A 19,374-nucleotide genomic window follows, 5' to 3' on the forward strand; every position below is an offset into this window, starting at 1 on the left:
CACTGTGCGTTACAGGGAAGACATCCTCCTCCCTCATGTGGTACCCTTCCTGCAGGCTCATCCTGACATGACAATGCCATACTGCTCGTTCTGTGCATGATTTCCTGCAGGACAGGAATGTTAGTGTTCTGCCATGGCCAGCGAAGAGCCCGGATCTCAATCCCATTGAGCACATCTGGGACCTGTTGGATTGGAGGGTGAGGGCTAGGGCCATTCCCTCCAGAAATGTCTTGGAACTTGCAGGTGCCTTGGCGGAAGAGTGGGGTAACATCTCACAGCAAGAACTGGCAAATCTGGTGCAGTCCATGAGGAGGAGATGCACTGCAGTACTTAATGCAGCTGGTAAATCTGGTGCAGTCCATGAGGAGGAGATGCACTGCAGTACTTAATACAGCTGGTAAAACTGTTATTTTTACATTGCTGCTGTCTATTTTATGTTCCTTGATTTAATTTCCTTAATTATTTTTGCTTGTTTTCTTTTATCTCCATTATTTTATATTTTACTGTAAAGTGTGTCGTGATTTTAAATTTGATTTTTATGTTTATTAGTTGAATGTGCCCTCAAAATGCTTCAAACTGACTCTGCTCTGTTATTCTGCCTTCTGGGCAACTTACAGACACACCAACATGTGAATGCGTCCGTCCGCCGTCCGTCCGTCCATCCGTCCGTCCGTCCGCATTCACATGTTGGTGTGTCTGTCGGTCTGTAAGTTGCCCAGAAGGCAGAATAACAGAGCAGAGTCAGTTTGAAGCATTTTGCAGACAGACAGACAGACCAACATGTGAATGCGCACGCACGCACGCACAGACAGACAGACCAACATGTGAATGCAGAGACAGACAGACAGACAGACAGACAGACAGACAGACCAACATGTGGAGACAGACAGACAGACAGAGACAGACAGAGACAGACAGAGAGAGACAGAGAGAGACACAGACAGACAGACAGACAGACAGACAGACAGACAGACAGACAGACAGACAGACAGACAGACAGACAGACAGACAGACAGACAGACAGACAGACAGACAGACAGACAGACAGACAGACAGACAGACAATCTTCAGATACCTGGTCAGAGGCGTGAAAAAAACAAAACAGTACCGTGTGGTGAAACAAACACAGACACAGAAACAATCACCCACAAAGTACCCACAGAATATGGCTGCCTAAATATGGTTCCCAATCAGAGACAACGATAGACAGCTGCCTCTAATTGAGAACCAATCTAGGCAACCAGACATACAATATACCTAAAAAGGGAACAGCCCCATAAACATACAAAACCCCTAGACAAGACCAAAAACACATACATCACCCATGTCACACCCTGACCTAACCAAAATAACAAGGAAAACAAAGAATACTAAGGTCAAGGTGTGACAGTAGCAGAGCTGGTTAGGCTGTTTATATGTTATCTAGCGCTTTCTTGACTAACTATTACTTTTTTTGTATACGTTAACTGACACCGGTCATGTACAGAGGGTGTTACGCATTCGTAAATTCATCAGTTATTCTGCACTCTGGCACACTCAGACAAGAGTGCTCTGAGTCGGAGTAGATAGTGAATTTGAAAATGCAAGAGATACTGTACGCTAACTGGATAACAGTTGTTCAAGTTCTTGCTAGCTAACCAAATGACACCTGTATCTCTAGCTGTGTGTAGCCACCGAAAAATACTATGAAGGTAAAAAGTCATTCACTCACCCACTCCTCCAATGGCATGACATCCTCCTAGCAGCTAGCTAATGTTAGGCTCTGTGTTTTCATCTTGCTACATAAATAGATATGCTAGCCTATTAGCCATGTTATGACTGACTTGTGATCATTGCTCTTGCTAGTTTGATTGTATTGACATTCCCAGCCTTAGTTACATTCGTCAGTTTTTTGTCCAGAATATTGAGTCATTGAAACTGAAACAGTACATCCCAAATGCAGGCAGCAAACTATGTACCTGGTCAGCTGGTACATATTTTTGGAGTACCAAGAAATGTACTAGTGAATTATATGAATCATGCATTGAACTGCATCCATCTATACTGCCAACAATGCCTTAGTGTACATCATGGAACTCTGAGTAAAATATAACCTATTTTTAAAACCTCTTATAAAGTTGGTTTTGTAGCATAAACTGGGAATTTGATATTTTTTTTACTGATATTGTATGATTGTCTGTTGGTTTCATATCTGCAAAGTAGTTAAAAAGCTGTCAGTTCCACTTTAAACTTTAGGTCACCGGTTACTTTGTGGGCTAAATTTGAAATGTTTTTTTTTTTTTTTTTTTTTGCAATTGGAAGTAATACTTGTACATTTTGATTGGGAAATGCTTAATAGTTGTGTTTTTGTATTCTGATGATTGGGACCTACTGGCTTATTATGTTGAGGTTTATGGACTGCTTATCCTCAGGCATCATGCTGTGTGTGACTGCTGTCTTTCCATCGGCCCTATACAGTGGTGTAGTGGTACCTGGAGAAGTGGGTATAACTCAAATTTTCCCCAGAAGTTCCCAAACGACCAGCAAAGGAAAGGCACCCTGCGTGAAAAAGTATGTTTTTTTTATGCTTTTTATTCGTTTTTTTGTCCGATTTTCACTCTCAAAATAACTTTTTTTTCATTGAAAAAAAAAAATACAAAAATTGGACGGTCTACGTCCACAACAATCTAATTGGGTGGAGCGGTCAGGGCCTGGCTCCCCATCCATGTCTCCAAGCCAAAACCAGTTGAGAGCTGCACACTCTTGCTGTCTGCAGATGATATTCCGCTGAAACTAGGCTGTGTGCAGCGCGCATGTGAATATATTTGACGTACTTTGCGATTATGTAGGCTACTTTGTGCATGATTTCTCTATTGTACTACATACTTGATAAATCATATAACTCCACGACACTACTTTGATACGCATCAATAGGGATTAAGGAGTAAACGCAATGCCCACTGGGGGAAAAAAAGTGTATATACGGTTTATACCTGCGTATACCCTCTACTACACCACTGGCCCTTTGCGTTTTACAAAAAGCGCATTACGGTTACTGTCCTTTCATAATCACGAACCTGTCACACACTGAAGGTCTGCCTATAGGTTCGCTAACATGTCTATAATAGATATTAAGAATGTTAATATACTGTATTAATGTTTCAAGAAAGGAGTGTATATATTTGGCCTTGCGAAGCGGTTTTATGCGCTGACTGAATGGAAGCTGATAATTGTGAGTTTTTTACTCTGCTGGTCTCGGCCAGACCTCTCTGTCTGAGACCGAGTCAAGACCGAGTACAAATGTTTCCAACGCCGAGACAAGACCATATTGAGTGTCTCGAGACCGGACTCGAGTACTACAACACTGGCGGCACCTTACTCATCAATATATGTTAACAATATGACAACCTTACTTTTAATTAATGGGCTTAACATGCTGTATTCTTTTAATTCACGTGCAGACAAATTAGAATATTAAGTATCTAACTTGCATAAAACAGTATACAAAGTTGTATTCTAATTTCATAAATTGTTACAAACTCAGCTTTGCATGAAGATTTGTTAATAATATGACAATCGTAACTTCAATTATTGGGCTTAAATGATCAAATAAAATTGTATTCGTCACATGCTTTTAAACAACAGGTGTAGACCAACGGTGAAATGCTTACTTACAGTCCCTTCCCAACAATGTAGAGAGAAAGAAAGTAGATAAATCGTAGAAAAGTAATAACACATAATAATACAAGTAATAATAAATACACAATGAGTAAGGATAACTTGGCTGTATACACGGGGTACCAGTACCGAGTCAAGGTACGAGGTAATTGAGGTAGATATGTACATATAACTAGGAATAAAGTGACTCGTTAACAGGAGAGATAATAAACAGTAGCAGCAGCGCATGTGAGGAGTCAAAAAAAGTTTGTGCAAAAAGGGTCAACGCAGATAGTCCGGGTAGCTATTTGGTTAACTTACTGTAACGATGTATTCCGTAGTACCTACTTTGAATATTAAGTTCCTTCATTTGCATAATATAGCATTTTAATTTCATACATTTTATTTGTATATTCTAAATCAGCCCTGGAAATGTTGTAACAATATTACCACCCTATCTTGAGATATTGGACAAAAGTGTTGAATTTAAGAATTCAGACAGGTTATTTGGTGCCATTATTAACTAGGGATTAACATGAACCTGTCCGCAACCTTTTACAATAATAAGATATCTCAGCAATGGTAAATCTCTATCCTCATGAAATGAACTGTTCTGTGTTCGTGGGGGTCCTTTTTATAACATGGAATACAAAGTATAACACTAGAACCAAAGTTTCATTTTGTCCCCTAACACCTTGAGTATGGCATAAAATATCAAATGTATACAATGCACCCGTTTATTCTCCAAGGGTTAAGTTTGAAGCATTTTGAGGGCACACTCAACTAATAAACATGAAGCTTTTACTGACAGCAGCCTTGTGGAAAAACACCCGCCTCACCACGCACAATGGGCGGAGCTTATGGTTTCTGAGGTCTGTTTACTTCCAATTAAACCAACATTTTACAATTAAAATAAATTATAAAACAAAGTTTCGGTCATTATTTGATTTCTCACTATTCTATTCCTGTTTTTTTTTTATACCAAAAAAAACAAACGAAAAGACGAGTCAATGGTGGTTCGTCTACAATTGCGTGACATTGCAGAAACGAAACTCTTTCGCAAGCCTTGCTGGGAAACTAAACCTACACCTATCAGAGAGCTTTTTGTTGTTGTTGCACACGCTGTTGAGGACGGGTGTAAGGATCTTAATGCTCGAAATCTTCTCACACTGCCAAAGCTCACAATATGATTTCGGTGCTGCTTAACGCTCTTGTGCTGATGTTGGTGTTGGGCCTAACTGGGGCAAGATATCGACTAACGCCATCAGGTAACGCATTCAAACACACACACAGATACTGTGTTAGGTGTGGGTTCTTTGAAATGTTTAGTGACAAATCACTTTTTATAGTGCTACACAGATAATATTGGTTGATGGATTTGTTGACTCTCTGCCTCAGGCCCCTCCACCATAAACCTGTGTGGTCAGATGTTTACAGTGACAAATGGAGGGGAACTCACCATGTACACAGATGCGATCTCACCCTCTCCCTCCCGTTCTCCCTACTCCTCTCCCTCCCCTTCTCCTTCCTCATCCTCCACCTCATATCCCTACACCACCCCCTCTCCCTCTCCCTCGCCCTCTTCTCTGACTGTGTGTCTGCGTTACATGGCCGAGGAGGGAGAAGACTTGACTTTCTTCAGCCTCACTCAGGGGAACAACTGGAACCTTTTACTGAAAAGGTATTATTGGGGGATGGACCACCTCTCCATCGATTCCTCCCAGGACTTTAGCTCCTATAAGCTGTTCAGGGCTGTCAGAGAGGCACACCCCTGGACCAGCCTGTGTGTTACCTGGGAGAAAAAGACAGGCATGGCCCAGGTGTGGAGAGGCGGGACAGTCAGCGTCAGGAAGAGGGTGTTTGGCCAGGTAAGAGGAGAGAAAGTGGGTTAGGAGAGGTGGGGGGCACTGCTGGTGACCCAGTGCTGACCCAGTTATTTGTATTTCTTTGTGTGCGTGTGTAGGTGACCAATGGGCCTCCTGTCTTGAAAGTGTTTAAGTTTGAGGGGCAGGTAACTGACGTGGAAGTGTGGGACAGAGTCCTCTCCCCAAGCTGGATACTGGCCTACATGTCTGGGTGGCAGTCCTACTGGTCCTACACCCCTGGTAATGTGCTGACCTGGTCCAAGGCCATCTACTCCACCAATGGTGAGGTTCTCCTGGAGAGAAACACCTACAACTCTGACCATCAGCCTATCAGCGCCCAGGACCAATTAAAAGGAAGACAAAGAGAAAGTTTGAATGGAGGAAGAGTGAGAATGCAGAGCAGAGAGAGGGCATGGCTGTAGGGGAGAGTAGTGATTGCCACCAGTGGCGATTTTAACATGTGAATCTTGGTGGGTCAAAAAATAACAAAAGTGGGATGCATGCCAGCAAATCCACAACACTAAACAATACATTAATTGCACTATAACAGTGACAAACGGTGCCTACAAACGGCCTACATAAGCGGATCAAAGGCAATCCATAATTTTGACTAAGACAACAGCGAGCTAGGACAGATGTAGTCAATATAACTATTTGTTTAGAACGTTTGAAATGTACAGCGACAGAATTCAGAACCTGGGCCGTTCTTACAGTGTTCTCCCTGTACACCAAGTCAGAACCATAGTAAAGATAAAGGAGACATATAAGCAGACAATGAAAGCTCTTACAATATTCAATGATTACATTTCTCTAAAACAGGTTATAGACTACATGTGCACCACCAAGTCAGAACAGTAGGTGAAATTAAGAGGGGTAAATAGACCAAATTATTAGAGTGAGGTACATGGGCTACTAACATCTTACTACACAACATACACTTAGTATTACTTTCTTAGCTACAGTATACATATCTCCCTGGTATATTACATCATTTATGCAGCAGCAAACAATACATTTTTGGACTCACCTTGTTATGCTGTTTTCACGGCGGGTCTTTGTTGGCAAATTTTGTCATCAAAGTCTGTCAATCTCTGGATTTATGGTGCTTTCAAAACAACTGGGAACTTGGAAAAAAAACAAGGTCGAATCATAAGAACGTCATTGACCTTCATGTCGTAGCTCTAGAAAGAGGCCGGATTTACAATTCCGAGTTGGATGACCGTTCAAAGCGTATTTTCCCAGTCTGAACTCCTTTATTCCCGACTTCCCAGTTGTCTTGAACTCACTGAAGTCAAGTTTTCGCGGCGCATCGCTCTGTATTTTCTGCTGGCTTGCCCCACCACCACAGAAAGCACTGAGCGAGGCTGAAACACCTGCATTTTGGAAACTGCTCTGTGACTCGTATGAATGCCAAAATAACATGCAAAACAGCCTGTATTTTTATTTATTTTTGGTAAAAATGTGGGGCTCAAAACAGCCCCTCCTGCCCTGAATGACAGGTCGCCACTGATTGACACTAACCCTTACTTTAGATTAGAATATGTACTTATTGATGCTCCTTGGTTGATACTTGTGAATCACTTAATGACTGCATTAAAAAGAAAATTAGCCTACAATATAGGCGACATAGGCCTATATAATTCAATAATATTTAAATAGATGTCACGTTCATTCAATTGAGTTCTATTTTGCTAATTGTATGCTGTCTGTCTGTCATTTTGCCTCAATATTTTTCACGGTGTGTATCAACATGTGCAAAAATCTTGATTTATTGCATTATAGGGTAAGCATTAGAATAACCCGACTCAATAGTTGCTGCCATAAGTGATATCTTTTTAGTAGCTGATCCGTCATCAGTATTGTGGAATCATTCTAATGTTAATTAAGGTAAGATTTCGATGGAGAAAGATCATCCAACCTCCCGAGAGCAGCGCGGTCTCTTTCGATCCAATCAGTATCGGCACATGCCTCAACGACACACTTAGCGAACCTTCTCTTTGCGTGATGTTTTGGGAAGCGCACGTTACATCTTCGGCTGATGGGGGAGAAATGCATTGTTAATTAAAACACTCCTAAGCATAAATTCCATCGCGATCTTGAAACTGGGCCCTGGATCTGAGACATTACAAAATGATTCTAATTGATTTCCCATGTCTGTCCTGTCCTGATGTCTGTCCTGATGGAGGAGAAATGCATTGTTAAAAGAGTCAAATTAAGTCCTAATCTGGCTGATGATTTAAATGATTGTTAAGAGTTAAATAACAGCTACATGATTTAAATTATTGTTCAAATGAAGTGCATGGCAAATTAAAAGCAATTGATGTGAAACAATGTGTGTGATTGTGTTATACTAGTCTTAACCTGGGTCTGTGAAACCGGCCCTTTAGCACAGGAGGCTGCTGATGGGAGGACGGCTCATAATAATGGCGTGAATGGAACGGTATCAACCACATGGAAACCATGTGTTCAACACCATTTTCTTCATTCTGTCCCTGCCTGTCCTCCCCAATTCAGCTGCCAGGGGCCACCTGTTAATAATGACAAGTTGCCAGGTCACAAAACAACCTCGGAGCGTCACTATTTAACATGAAAATATGTTTTTTTATTTCATCATGTACCATCAATTATGATAAAATATGAACAGCAGCAGTTTATGTTGAGGCACAAGCTTGGGCTGTGTAGGGCGTCATCGTAAAACATATCAGTTTCAGAATTTCTCTGAAACTCAGACAGAAACAGGTTCTCTAGCTGTGGCATTTCCAGTTTCATCTGAACAGATCACTCTTTATATCAAAACTAAGATTCATTCATCCACCAGCCTAGCCTGGGTGCGGCGTTAGCCAACTACAGTATGTCCTTGTTTTATGACTACAGAACTCTTTTAGATCAGTGAATATTTACAAGGCAGAGAATAAGGGGGGAGGCATGTTACACGTGTTCAAATGTTGTTGTTGTGATTTCCCCCGTCGTTTGAAGTGCAGGTGACGGGGCAGTCCAAACTGTACACTCCCCTCCTGTGGCTCTAGTAGGCACTGCACCTCACACAGACAGGGTCACAGTGAGAATTGCGAGTCTACTAGCGTGTATTACCAGACACCATCAGTTCAAAGCAGATAATATTATGACGTTAAGGCAGAAAGGTTGATATTTATCTCCATGTTGATATCGACAGTTACAAAATGGCTTCAAACCGGAGACAGTCTTGGATTGCTTTGTAATCGTTATACAAATTTGAAGTAAGGTGGGATGCATGTTGCAGTGTTCCACAACATTGCTGAACACCGCAGTCCTGAATGCAGGCCTGGTCTTCTTGTCCCTTTGGAGTGGTAGGTACAAGGTGCCTCTATCCACTGGTCCAGGGACAACTATTCTCTCCGTAACAGTTGAGGTTAGGATTTGGGCATTAGTTTGGGAATCTGATCCTAGATCTGTGGTTAAGGGCAACTTCTACCCAGAGCTGTGCGAGTCTGTCTCCATGTCTGACATTCCTTCAGTTCAGTAGCTGACTGACGCTGACAACACGGTTGAACACTGCAGTCCTGAACGCAGTCCTGGGTGTCGTGGCTGTTATGGGCCAATTTGAAATTGCACCCGTATTCCCTATATAGTGTACCACTTTTGACCGTTGGGGTCTGTCCAAAAATAGTGCACTATGTAGCGAATAGACTGCCATCCGGGGCGCAGCCCGCAAGTCTCTATGGTACATACTCCTTCAGCAGCTGGCCGGCTATCACCAGTCTCTGGATCTCACTGGTGCCCTCGTAGATCTCAGTGATTCGCGCGTCGCGGTAGTGCCTCTCTGCTGGCATGTCCGTCACGTAACCCATTCCCCCAAGAACCTGGATCGACTTTTAGATCCGCAGAAGAACATTAGAAGGGGTTAGCAATCTGAGATTTTCTGTGAATTCTGTCAAATCCGCTATTGATTAATAGAGTCAGGCACTACTTCTAGCAAACATGACATCGCGGGCTCCGCGATGCGTACCTGATGGCCGCAGAAGGTAGCGGCCTCCGACGCTGATAGTTTGGCCATCGCTGCTTCCTGTGGGGACATGAAAGGAGGGAGTACAACGTTACGTAGTGTGACAGAGAGGACGGTGTGCGTGGTGTGTGTGCATACCTTGGTGAAGGTTTTCTTGGCGTCTTTTAGCATTGCAGCCTTCCAGGTGAGGAGACGGGCGCTTTCAACAGCTACAGCCATGTCCGCCAGCTTGAACTGAAACATTGAGACACACACACACACGCCTTTGATAACACACACTTACACCTTAACATTCAAACACAAACTTTAACACACGCATACCTGTACGGCCTGCAGCTTGCCAATGGGAGCTCCGAAGGCGGTGCGTTTGTGAGCATAGTCCACAGCACAGTCCAGAGCCGCCTGAGCAATGCCCAGAGCCTGGGATGCTATGCCTATACGCCCACCGTCCAGGGTTTGCTGTGGCGAGAGAGGGGATCAGTACACACGCACGGAGATGGACCACAAAACGTACACCCGTCCCCTCGCACGCGCAACACCCCCCACCCCACCCTACAATCCCACCATGGCTATCTTGAAGCCAGACCCTCGTGGCCCCAGCATGTTGCCCAGGGGTATCCTACAGTCCTCCAGGATGAGGTTGGCCGTGGAGGTTGCTCTGATGCCCAGCTTGTCCTCCTTCTTCCCCAGGGAAAGGCCAGGGTGAGGCATGGGCACCAGGAATGCACTGATACCCTACAGAGGGAGGGAATATATACACTGAGGGAGGGAATGGACAATGATTTTTGTTGTCGGACCCACAAATAGCGGCAACAAGATGAATTGCGTGCATGAGTTACATTGATAAAGTAATAAAATATTGATAGAGAGAGATAGAGGGGGGAGAGGGACTAGAGGTGTTTAACCATGACTCCAACAGTGGTGTATCTAACCTTGTGTTTGAGTGACTTGTCGGTGGTAGCGAATACGACAGTAGCTGAGGCATCCCAGCAGTTGCTGATCCAGGCTTTAGTCCCGTTCAGTACCCACTCCTCTCCCTCCTGTCTGGCTAATGTAGACGCTGCCCCTGCATCACTACCATTATCTACACAGAGAGAGAGGAGAGAGAGACAGAGGAGAGAGAGACAGAGAGAGAGACAGAGAGAGAGACAGAGAGAGACACAGAGAGAGAGAGTGACAGAGAGAGAGAGTGAAGGAGAGGATAGAAAAGACGTCAACAATGAAACAATCACCCATTTCCCCAGGTTGGAGCATAGAAGTGAGTGGAGGTGTTTGTACCTGGTTCACTCAGAGCGAAGCAGCCAACTTTCTCTCCGTTTGTGAAAGGGGTGATCCACTGATCCTTCTGCTCCGGTGTTCCAAACTTCAATATCGGCCCTATGTACAAAGACTATACACACACACACACACTTTTGTATCAGTGCAAGACAAAAGACAGTCTCTTTCACACACACACACACACACACACCCCCTTACGTACGTTGTTGACCGAGACCACACATCCAGTGCTGCCACATCCCCTACTGATCTCCTCCACAGCCAGGGAGTAGGCCAGGTAGTCCATACCTGCTCCTCCCAGCGCCTCAGGAACCTCTACAGCCATCACCCCCATAGCCCCCAGCTCTCGCACCTGTACAAACACACAGGTGGATGCAGTGGTATTCAACAACAACAATTATGAGTACAGATTATAACATGGGACAATATGACATTTTTTTTTGAGAAAGATATTTAGACAAATAAAAACGTAGAGTATGTGTATGTATTAGTTTATTTTCATTTTGATAAGAGAGATGGAAATGTAATGGATTTTGGGGTATTTGTTGTGTCATTAGATTTGGGGGTCCCTGCTGAAAAAGTTTGAATACCACTGTGTTAGAGTGTGTGTGTGTGTGTGTGTGTGTGTGTGTGTGTGTGTGTACCTCCTGTTTAGTGGTGTGAGTACCTGTCGGGCGGGAAAGAGGTGCTCCTTGTCTAATTTGCCAGCTATAGGAGCCAGTTCTCTGTCTGCATAGTCTCTACAGGTCTGTCTCATCATCTGATGCATCTCTGGTAGCTCAGCTAGCGAGGACAGAGATCTACAGCCACACAGGCCAAGGGCTGAGAGAGAGAGAGAGATGGAGAGAGATGGAGAGAGAGAGAGAGAGACTTTAGTACTGTATGACCTGCTCATGTCTAGCATGGATTTACAACATCGTGACACTATTGTTAGACAGAGTTATCAGTGTTACATTACACCCGTGTGAATCCAACTGTCCAGGTCGATTCTGTGTGACACCCAACCAATGGACCCAACCCACCCGCTCACAACTCCCTGCCTCTGGGGTAAAGGTTGAAAACTGGACATGAAAAATGACCTACCGATTGAGAAGTTATTATATAGCAACCTTGATTGAGGCCCTTGCTCTCTAAATCTAAGGTTTGACAGATGGATGTAGGCTGCCTGTCTCGCAAACTACAAATAATAGTAATTTGCTACTGAACAGTCATTCACCTCTGCACATTCCCTCAAGAATATGTAATGTGATATACTGAACCCATACAGGATCTACATTTTGGAGATAATAATCTTCATACCCGGTTAGCTGACCAGCACAGCGGTAAACTAGGTGAAAGGTCATCATCCGTCCACCGCGTCCTTAACGTGTCCCATTGAGAACGCGCCTGCTCGAGTGAAGACTTGGGGTGACACCAGAAAACTAGAAATGTGAATATATTCACTACGGTACAATGCCAATCGTGTGTATTTGCGACATCGATAACCACCCAAGCAGCCAGCTCAAACATGGTTTCTGTGAACGATAAACTATGTCAATGATGCTTACGTTAACGACTGCGATCATTAACCCCATTCACGTTGCCTTGGAAGTTATTATTGACCGCCACTATAAAAAGCTGAATTTTAGCAATGCATAACTGGGTTTATTTTAGAGATGGGTTAGAAGCTAACCACACACTAAAATATGCAGCTAGCGGTCGTTACTTCGCATTAGTGTTAGCACAGATAGACCAATGAGCTTAGTTATACACATCTTATCACCCCGGCAAATTACTGTCCCAAGTCTATTTTATTGTCGAAGGGTCAACACACCAATAGAGCAAGTACAAAAAAAACGTTGTATTTGAGAGACAAATTAGCACGTCACTAGTTTGTGCATTGATTGTAATACGGACCTTTTCTAGCTCTGAAAAGTGCTGCCATGTTGACTGCTCAGTCTGCTGCTTGTGCAATCATACAGAGACGGAAGAGGACGCGAGACATCCCACTCCCTATTTTTTTGTTCTGGTTCATATACAGTCAATGAACTAAACAGACCAGACCCGTATAGAATTCAGACAAGTATAACATGTTTGGTGATACAATCGAGCGCATCCCGACAATTTCCCTATGAAATTAAACAAGCAAAACACAGCAGCAAACAAGCAAAACAAGCAAAACACAGCTCAAATGTAAAAGTTTTTATTGATTAGCATGATGTGCATCCAAGCCTGTACCGTTGTGCTTTCAACAAATTGCAGATCTGCTTTCACTTGCTGTGTATCTTCAGAGGTTTTGAAAACGATCGGAAATAAAACAGCACAACGCGGAAGCGTCAATTATGACTACGGCTTTGGAGGAGAACGTGTGCTCTCGGAACCTTCAGAGGTGTTTTATCATTTTTATGTAACCTCTAGGCAAGTCAGTTTAAGAACAAATTCTTATTTACAATGACTGCCTACCCCAGCCAAAACCTACGCTGGGCCAATTGTGCGCCGCACTATGGGACTCCCAAGCACGGCCGGTTGTGATACAGCCTGGAATCGAACCTGGGTCTGTAGTGACATCTCTAGCACTGAGATGCAGTGCCTTAGACCGCTGCGCCACTCGCGAGCCGAGTCAAGGTGACGTTGATTAACGTTATACAAAGCTTTATCTACATGCATCGTCATTGTTAGGTAATAATAATTTCTACTGTCTGTCAGCGGCTCACTAATCAGATGGTCCTTTCTCAGTCCAACAGATGGAAGAGAGAAGAACAGAATGAAGACATATAGGGAGAATACAGTTGGACAGACAAAAAGGGAAGAGAGAGAAAGAAACAAGGAATATCAAACAGAGAGAAAGGGACAATGAGGCACAAAATGTTGCCACAAAATGTTGTCACAGTGAACACAAGGCTTTGAATAAAGTAGTCCAGGGCGAAAGGAATTCTAGTTTTTCAAAACATGTTTATTATTTGGCATCATAAAAAGTCATTTAGGATGTTCCGTTCGGTACGATGCTGCCGTTCCATCCCTTTAGGATGGAGGGGTGAAGGGAAGGAAAGGAGGAATAGGTTTGGAGAAATAAAAAGCGCCCGATGGGCGGGTTGAGTGAGGGAGGGCTGGCTGGCTGCAGTTACAGCGTGCATCCACCAGAGGTCGCTCACTTGCTGGCGGAGGTGAGGTTGAAGCAACCACGCTGGTGGAACTGCATGTCCCTGACGCGACGCATGGACTGGATCTGAGGCTGGAAGGCACAGAACTCGTTGTAGTGTCTGTAGTCACCACACTCAAATAGGTACTGGTAGCCTCTGTATCCGGGGTACTGGTAACCCACCCACCTGGAGAGAGGAGGAAAGGAGAGAAGGTCATGTTTTGTTACATTTAGATTGATAGTCATTTTTAGGCTGTTTTTTTAGAGACAACATGAGTCACATTGGAGTTCTGTGTTTCCACTTTAAAGTGTGCAACAGTTATGAATGTACCCTTGACACTATGACACAAACAAAACCCAGCCCCTCCTCCCCGTGGCTGCCTGAACACTTCACTTTATACAGTGACACTTCCCACAAGGCCTCATGTTGTCACTAGGCAGGAACCTGCAACTCTGCCTCGGGCTCTGGGTCACACATAGGTCACTATACATCATGCTAATGTATTGCTGCTCTATGTCTTGCTTCAGCCTACAGATATGTTTTAAAAAAAATCTTCGATATAGGTGAGGGTTTTTCAGTCCCAGTATCCATGAAAATAGATTTCTGGTGTGTGTGCGTAAGTACGAGTGTGTGTGTGTACACTCACACTCCGCCGGGCACCCTCACGCTGCCCACTCTGTCGGTGAAGCCGTGCGCCCAGAGGGTTGGCACGTCATCCTCCTGGATCTCCATCTTATTGCCCTTGAAGTCGGAGAGCTCAAAAAGACAGATCTTGTGCTCCAGGCTGTCCTGTGGTGTGGAGGGAAGGAGGGGGAGGGGGGGGGGTGTCAGGGAAAGGCTGGAAGGTCTCTTCACTAGCTACTGTATTAGCCCTGGTTACCGGCTGTTTTTACGCTCCGGCGAACTCATTCGTCACTGTCATGTTTGGAATGTGTGTGAGAGAGCGTATATAGGAAAATGTGACAGTGTGTGTTTCGGAATGTGTGTGTTCCTCACCATGCGGATGGGCCTGAGGGACATGAGGCAGTCGCTACGGTAAGAGTTGCTCCAGGTATCCCAGCGAGGGTACTCTCCCTTCTCCAGGATGAACATCTCCCCGCGGAAGTTAGTCTGCTCAAAGGCAACAAAGCTGGAGAGGGGTGGCCGCCGGGGACAAGGGGGGAGGGATTAGAAGACGGGTCAAAATGAAATGAGCGTGAAGGGCCACGAAAAATGACAGCATCAGGGTTTGGGCTCAAATGTTTTGGGCTCAGTCTGAGTTTGTCTTCCTGTGTGTTGGACTAGCATGTAGAGTTGATTGATTGTGTCCTGTAGGTGTGTATGTGTGTGACTGTGTGTGTGTGTGTAATCTTGCCCTATAGGTGTGTGTGTCCACTTACGGGCCGCACTCGACGATGATACTGCGCACTCTGTCCATGCCGCGTTCACACACGTTCATGCACTCGTTCTGGACCTCCATCATTCGGCCCTGGAAGTTCTCCTGGTCGAACAGCATGATCTACAGGGGGGCAGTGAGTGGTCAGAGGTTAGATGCCATTTATCCCTGGAAGAGGTCAAGGGTGAGATACTGTCCATCGTCCGCAAATATTTGTTTTCTATGTTGACCCTTTTGCCATAGAATTAGAGCGCATTTGGTGCCTTTTACTACTGCAGGTATGTAACGTGGTCTCAGAGCCCTTTACCGTTTGTGCCATTCAGTTTGTCGATCCGGTAGAAAGCTCTGACGTTCTTCCTGTCCCCGGACTACCTGCACCGCCTTCCACTATAAAACCCAAAGCCGACCCGTACTGCAGTGAAGGCTGCAAGATCTCTGGGGTCATCTTAAGACACACCAACTTAAGTAGCAACATTTACCAACCACAACGAACAATGTTCTATCCGTGGTCAATTAGCCCGGCTCAGATAAAAAGTTCAAAGAGAATGGCTAACGTTAAACTGTTTGCTGCTCCCCACACAACGGGTGGACTTTGCTCTCAGGTGGGTTGTGGTGTATTTTTAAATGGACGTGTGCCGACTCACCCGGAAGTTTCCGACGCTGGGTTCTCCGGTCTTAGTGGCCTTGCTAGTGGCAGCAGGGGCAGGGGCTCCCTTGTCCTTGACATCAGTGCCCTGGCTGGAGGCGGACTTGGCGGTCTGAGACATGGTGTGGGATCAGGAGATTCTGACGGAGAGCGGAGGGGGGGGGGGGGGGGATGGAGAGATGAGAGAGGACGGGGAGAGGAGAGGCATGTCAGAGGAAAGAAGATGGGGCAGGCAGAGAGAGTTAAAGAGAGGAAGAAGGGAAAGAGGGCGAGAGAGAGCAGAAAGGGAAAGGGAGAATGGTGTGGGAGATGGAGAGATCGATTGAGAGAAAGAGGGACAGGGAGAGAGAAAAAAAGATCAAAACACAGATCAGGTAAAGGTGTGTTCTCACTACAGAGTTGAATGTGTTTGGTTTGTGTATCTGTTACTATTTCTTAGTCTTGTAACTAACTGAGGCAGGAAACAGCGGTCAAACACTTCCATAGGATGGATCAGAAAATAACCATCTGTTGTACCAATCCAGCCTGGGGTCTGATTGCCTCATGTAGGCCCTGAGGCCCGAGCCTCTGTTAGGGGCTCAGCCCCGCCTGGGGGTGACACACCCGGGCATGGTAGGCTGAGAGGAGTGGGCCCCTGTGCGCTGTTTGCTGCTGTGGATCGACTGCTGTTTTCAGTTGGTGTGGGGTGTGTCCTTACCTGCGTGTACAGCTTGCTGTGCCGTGTGGGGTAGGCTGGATCGTGCTGGCCATCTCAGCGCAGAACCCTAGCTTTTATACCCTGGCAAAGGCTGAACGCAAGGGCTCGGTGGACAATAGAAGCACCAGCGTCATCAGAGTTGGTCTGGACCAAAGCCCCCTGGGTCATCGCAACAACCAGAACCCCCCCCCCCCCCCCCCCCCGCTGCCTGTAGGCACTTTGCTGTCAATGGAAAGCCCTGACAATGGCACTTTCCCCCTCTGTTAGTGAGCTGGGCCTGTAAGCTACAGTAGCATATAGGGCACAGGAATGCATAGACCTGGAGGGAGCAAGGAGTTAACACACACACACACTCTGTATCTTTCTCTAACTCTAACAGGTGAAACTGCACCAGCACTTAGCTTAGTTTTGAAAAGACAAAAGACTTATGATTCAAAATGGCAAAACATTTGATTTTGAAGTGGGAAAAGTTGATTAAGAAAAGAGGGGATTGCAATTTATTTCCATTCACGTACGTTTTGTCCGGACTGATTTTTTTTTGGTGATCTTCTTCATCTGGTTAGTTGAGAGCAAGCAATAAAATAAAGTTATGCTCCCTATTCGTATTTTTCAAATTGTAAGGATCACAATGTTCGTCTTCTCCGTCCATTGTCCAATCAAATGCAGGTCTCTCCACTGTGTACTGTAGGTCAATATCAGTGGTCATGTCGCTGGATGACTTTTAAAATGTTGACGTGTGCATCGCAATCCGTGATCGATTGATTGTTCATCACCTATATCTATCTAAGATATAAACCCATATCTGTAGGCTGAAGCAAGACATAGAGCAGCAATACATTAGCATGATGTATAGTGACCTATGTGTGGCCCAGAGCCTGAGGCAGAGTTGCAGGTTCCTACCTAGTGACAACATGAGGCCTTGTGGGAAGTGTCACTGTATAAAGTGAAGTGTTCAGGCAGCCACGGGGAGGAGGGGCTGGGTTGTGTTTGTGTGTCGTAGAATGTCAAGGGTACAGCTGTGATGACAATCCACTACTAGGGCATAATGAGTCCAAAACTAGCTGGTTGAGTAAAGGTCGGTAGAGTAAAGGTCGGTTGAGTAAAGGTCGGTTGAGTAAAGGTCGGTAGAGTAAAGGTCGGTTGAGTAAAGGTCGGTAGAGTAAAGGTTGGTTGAGTAAAGGTCGGTTGAGTAAAGGTTGGTAGAGTAAAGGTCGGTAGAGTAAAGGTCGGTTGAGTAAAGGTCGGTTGAGTAAAGGTCGGTAGAGTAAAGGTCGGTAGAGTAAAGGTCGGTAGAGTAAAGGTCGGTAGAGTAAAGGTCGGTAGAGTAAAGGTCGGTAGAGTAAAGGTCGGTAGAGTAAAGGTCGGTTGAGTAAAGGTTGGTAGAGTAAAGGTTGGTAGAGTAAAGGTCGGTAGAGTAAAGGTCGGTAGAGTAAAGGTAGGTTGAGTAAAGGTTGGTTGAGTAAAGGTCGGTAGAGTAAAGGTCGGTTGAGTAAAGGTCGGTAGAGTAAAGGTCGGTAGAGTAAAGGTTGGTTGAGTAAAGGTCGGTAGAGTAAAGGTCGGTTGAGTAAAGGTCGGTAGAGTAAAGGTTGGTTGAGTAAAGGTCGGTTGAGTAAAGGTCGGTAGAGTAAAGGTCGGTAGAGTAAAGGTCGGTTGAGTAAAGGTCGGTTGAGTAAAGGTTGGTAGAGTAAAGGTTGGTAGAGTAAAGGTCGGTAGAGTAAAGGTCGGTAGAGTAAAGGTCGGTAGAGTAAAGGTCGGTAGAGTAAAGGTTGGTTGAGTAAAGGTTGGTAGAGTAAAGGTCGGTAGAGTAAAGGTTGGTTGAGTAAAGGTTGGTAGAGTAAAGGTCGGTAGAGTAAAGGTTGGTTGAGTAAAGGTTGGTTGAGTAAAGGTTGGTTGAGTAAAGGTTGGTAGAGTAAAGGTCGGTAGAGTAAAGGTTGGTAGAGTAAAGGTCGGTAGAGTAAAGGTTGGTAGAGTAAAGGTTGGTTGAGTAAGGGTACAACAAAAAGTGTATAAAATAATGGCAAATGATGATCTCAACAGATAAAATGCAAAAATACATTAGACCAATTTTACATGGAAACCTGGGCACCTATCAATGTCTAGGAAATCTATCTCTGTATTATTTGTAATTCAGAGTCATTCTTCTGTTATGTTATCTTATCATTCTTAGCAGGCCAGTGTAGAATCGGAAACATAGGCTGTGTTTACAAAGGCAGTCCAATTCTGATATTTTTATTGGGAAAAGGAGCTGATCTGATTGGTCAAATGACTGTGCTCGCTAACACCAAAGCCATGGCTATGCTAAAGCTATGGCGAATGCAAAAACCATGGCTATGCTAAAGCTATGGCTAATGCAAAAGCCATGGCTATGCTAAAGATATGGCTAGCACCAAAGCCTTGGCTATGCTAAAGCTATGGCTAACACCAAAGCCATGGCTATGCTAAAGCTATGGCTAATGCTAAAGCTATGGCTAATGCAAAAGCCATGTCCAATACTACAGCTATGGCCAATGCGTTATAAACAGCTTACGCATTATAACAGAGTTTGTCAAAACATGTCAAAACAACATGTGTTCATGAATGAATAAATGATTGTAACCTTCTTTTAGTGCTGTGCTGTTTTTTGGAGTTTCTTCTTTTTGACCTACAACACTACAACCGTCCCACCTCCGCCAAAGTCGGTCCCTCTCCTTGTTTGGGCGGCGTTCCTCGGTTGACGTCACCGGCCTTCTAGCCATCACGGATCCACTTTTCATTTTCCATTTGTTTTGTCTTTGTC

At 44.7% G+C, this 19,374-nt stretch overlaps 3 protein-coding genes across 6 annotated transcripts; 1 reads left to right on the forward strand and 2 right to left on the reverse strand.

Annotated features, from left to right (window-relative positions):
- Window positions 1–4,683: 4,683 nt before the first annotated feature.
- LOC110509622 (jeltraxin) lies at window positions 4,684–6,098 on the forward strand. The gene is given in 4 exon segments (XM_021590620.3): window positions 4,684–4,904; window positions 5,035–5,504; window positions 5,600–5,828; window positions 5,831–6,098. Coding segments are annotated over 4 exon segments (909 nt in total). The 5' UTR covers window positions 4,684–4,822; the 3' UTR covers window positions 5,959–6,098.
- A 1,983-nt stretch (window positions 6,099–8,081) lies between these two features.
- Window positions 8,082–12,925, reverse strand: LOC110509620 (short-chain specific acyl-CoA dehydrogenase, mitochondrial). 4 transcript variants are annotated; one of them, XM_090227110.1, is made up of 11 exons: window positions 12,658–12,925; window positions 12,061–12,162; window positions 11,429–11,583; window positions 10,964–11,113; window positions 10,762–10,873; window positions 10,416–10,567; window positions 10,048–10,218; window positions 9,805–9,942; window positions 9,622–9,717; window positions 9,487–9,543; window positions 8,082–9,349 (listed from the first exon to the last, which is right to left on the reverse strand). In XM_090227110.1, exons 3-11 carry the CDS (start codon window positions 11,528–11,530, stop codon window positions 9,197–9,199), a joined length of 1,131 nt encoding a protein of 376 aa, XP_090083236.1. In that variant the 5' UTR covers window positions 11,531–11,583; window positions 12,061–12,162; window positions 12,658–12,925; the 3' UTR covers window positions 8,082–9,196. The 4 variants fall into 4 exon arrangements, with proteins under 4 accessions (XP_090083236.1, XP_021446293.3, XP_036823231.2 ...); XM_021590618.3 differs by lacking the exon at window positions 12,061–12,162 and having other exon boundaries at window positions 12,658–12,796; XM_036967336.2 differs by having other exon boundaries at window positions 9,487–9,717; window positions 12,658–12,736.
- Window positions 12,926–13,672: 747 nt separating this feature from the next.
- Window positions 13,673–16,650, reverse strand: LOC110509623 (beta-crystallin B1). Its single transcript, XM_036967337.2, has 6 exons — window positions 16,599–16,650; window positions 15,900–16,041; window positions 15,260–15,378; window positions 14,877–15,009; window positions 14,527–14,669; window positions 13,673–14,066 (listed from the first exon to the last, which is right to left on the reverse strand). Exons 2-6 carry the CDS (start codon window positions 16,020–16,022, stop codon window positions 13,889–13,891), a joined length of 696 nt encoding a protein of 231 aa, XP_036823232.1. The 5' UTR covers window positions 16,023–16,041; window positions 16,599–16,650; the 3' UTR covers window positions 13,673–13,888.
- Between the last annotated feature and the right edge of the window lie 2,724 nt (window positions 16,651–19,374).

This window comes from Oncorhynchus mykiss, chromosome 29, assembly GCF_057628025.1.
Source record: "Oncorhynchus mykiss isolate SJ-2025 chromosome 29, ASM5762802v1, whole genome shotgun sequence".
Classification (NCBI taxonomy): domain Eukaryota; kingdom Metazoa; phylum Chordata; class Actinopteri; order Salmoniformes; family Salmonidae; genus Oncorhynchus; species Oncorhynchus mykiss.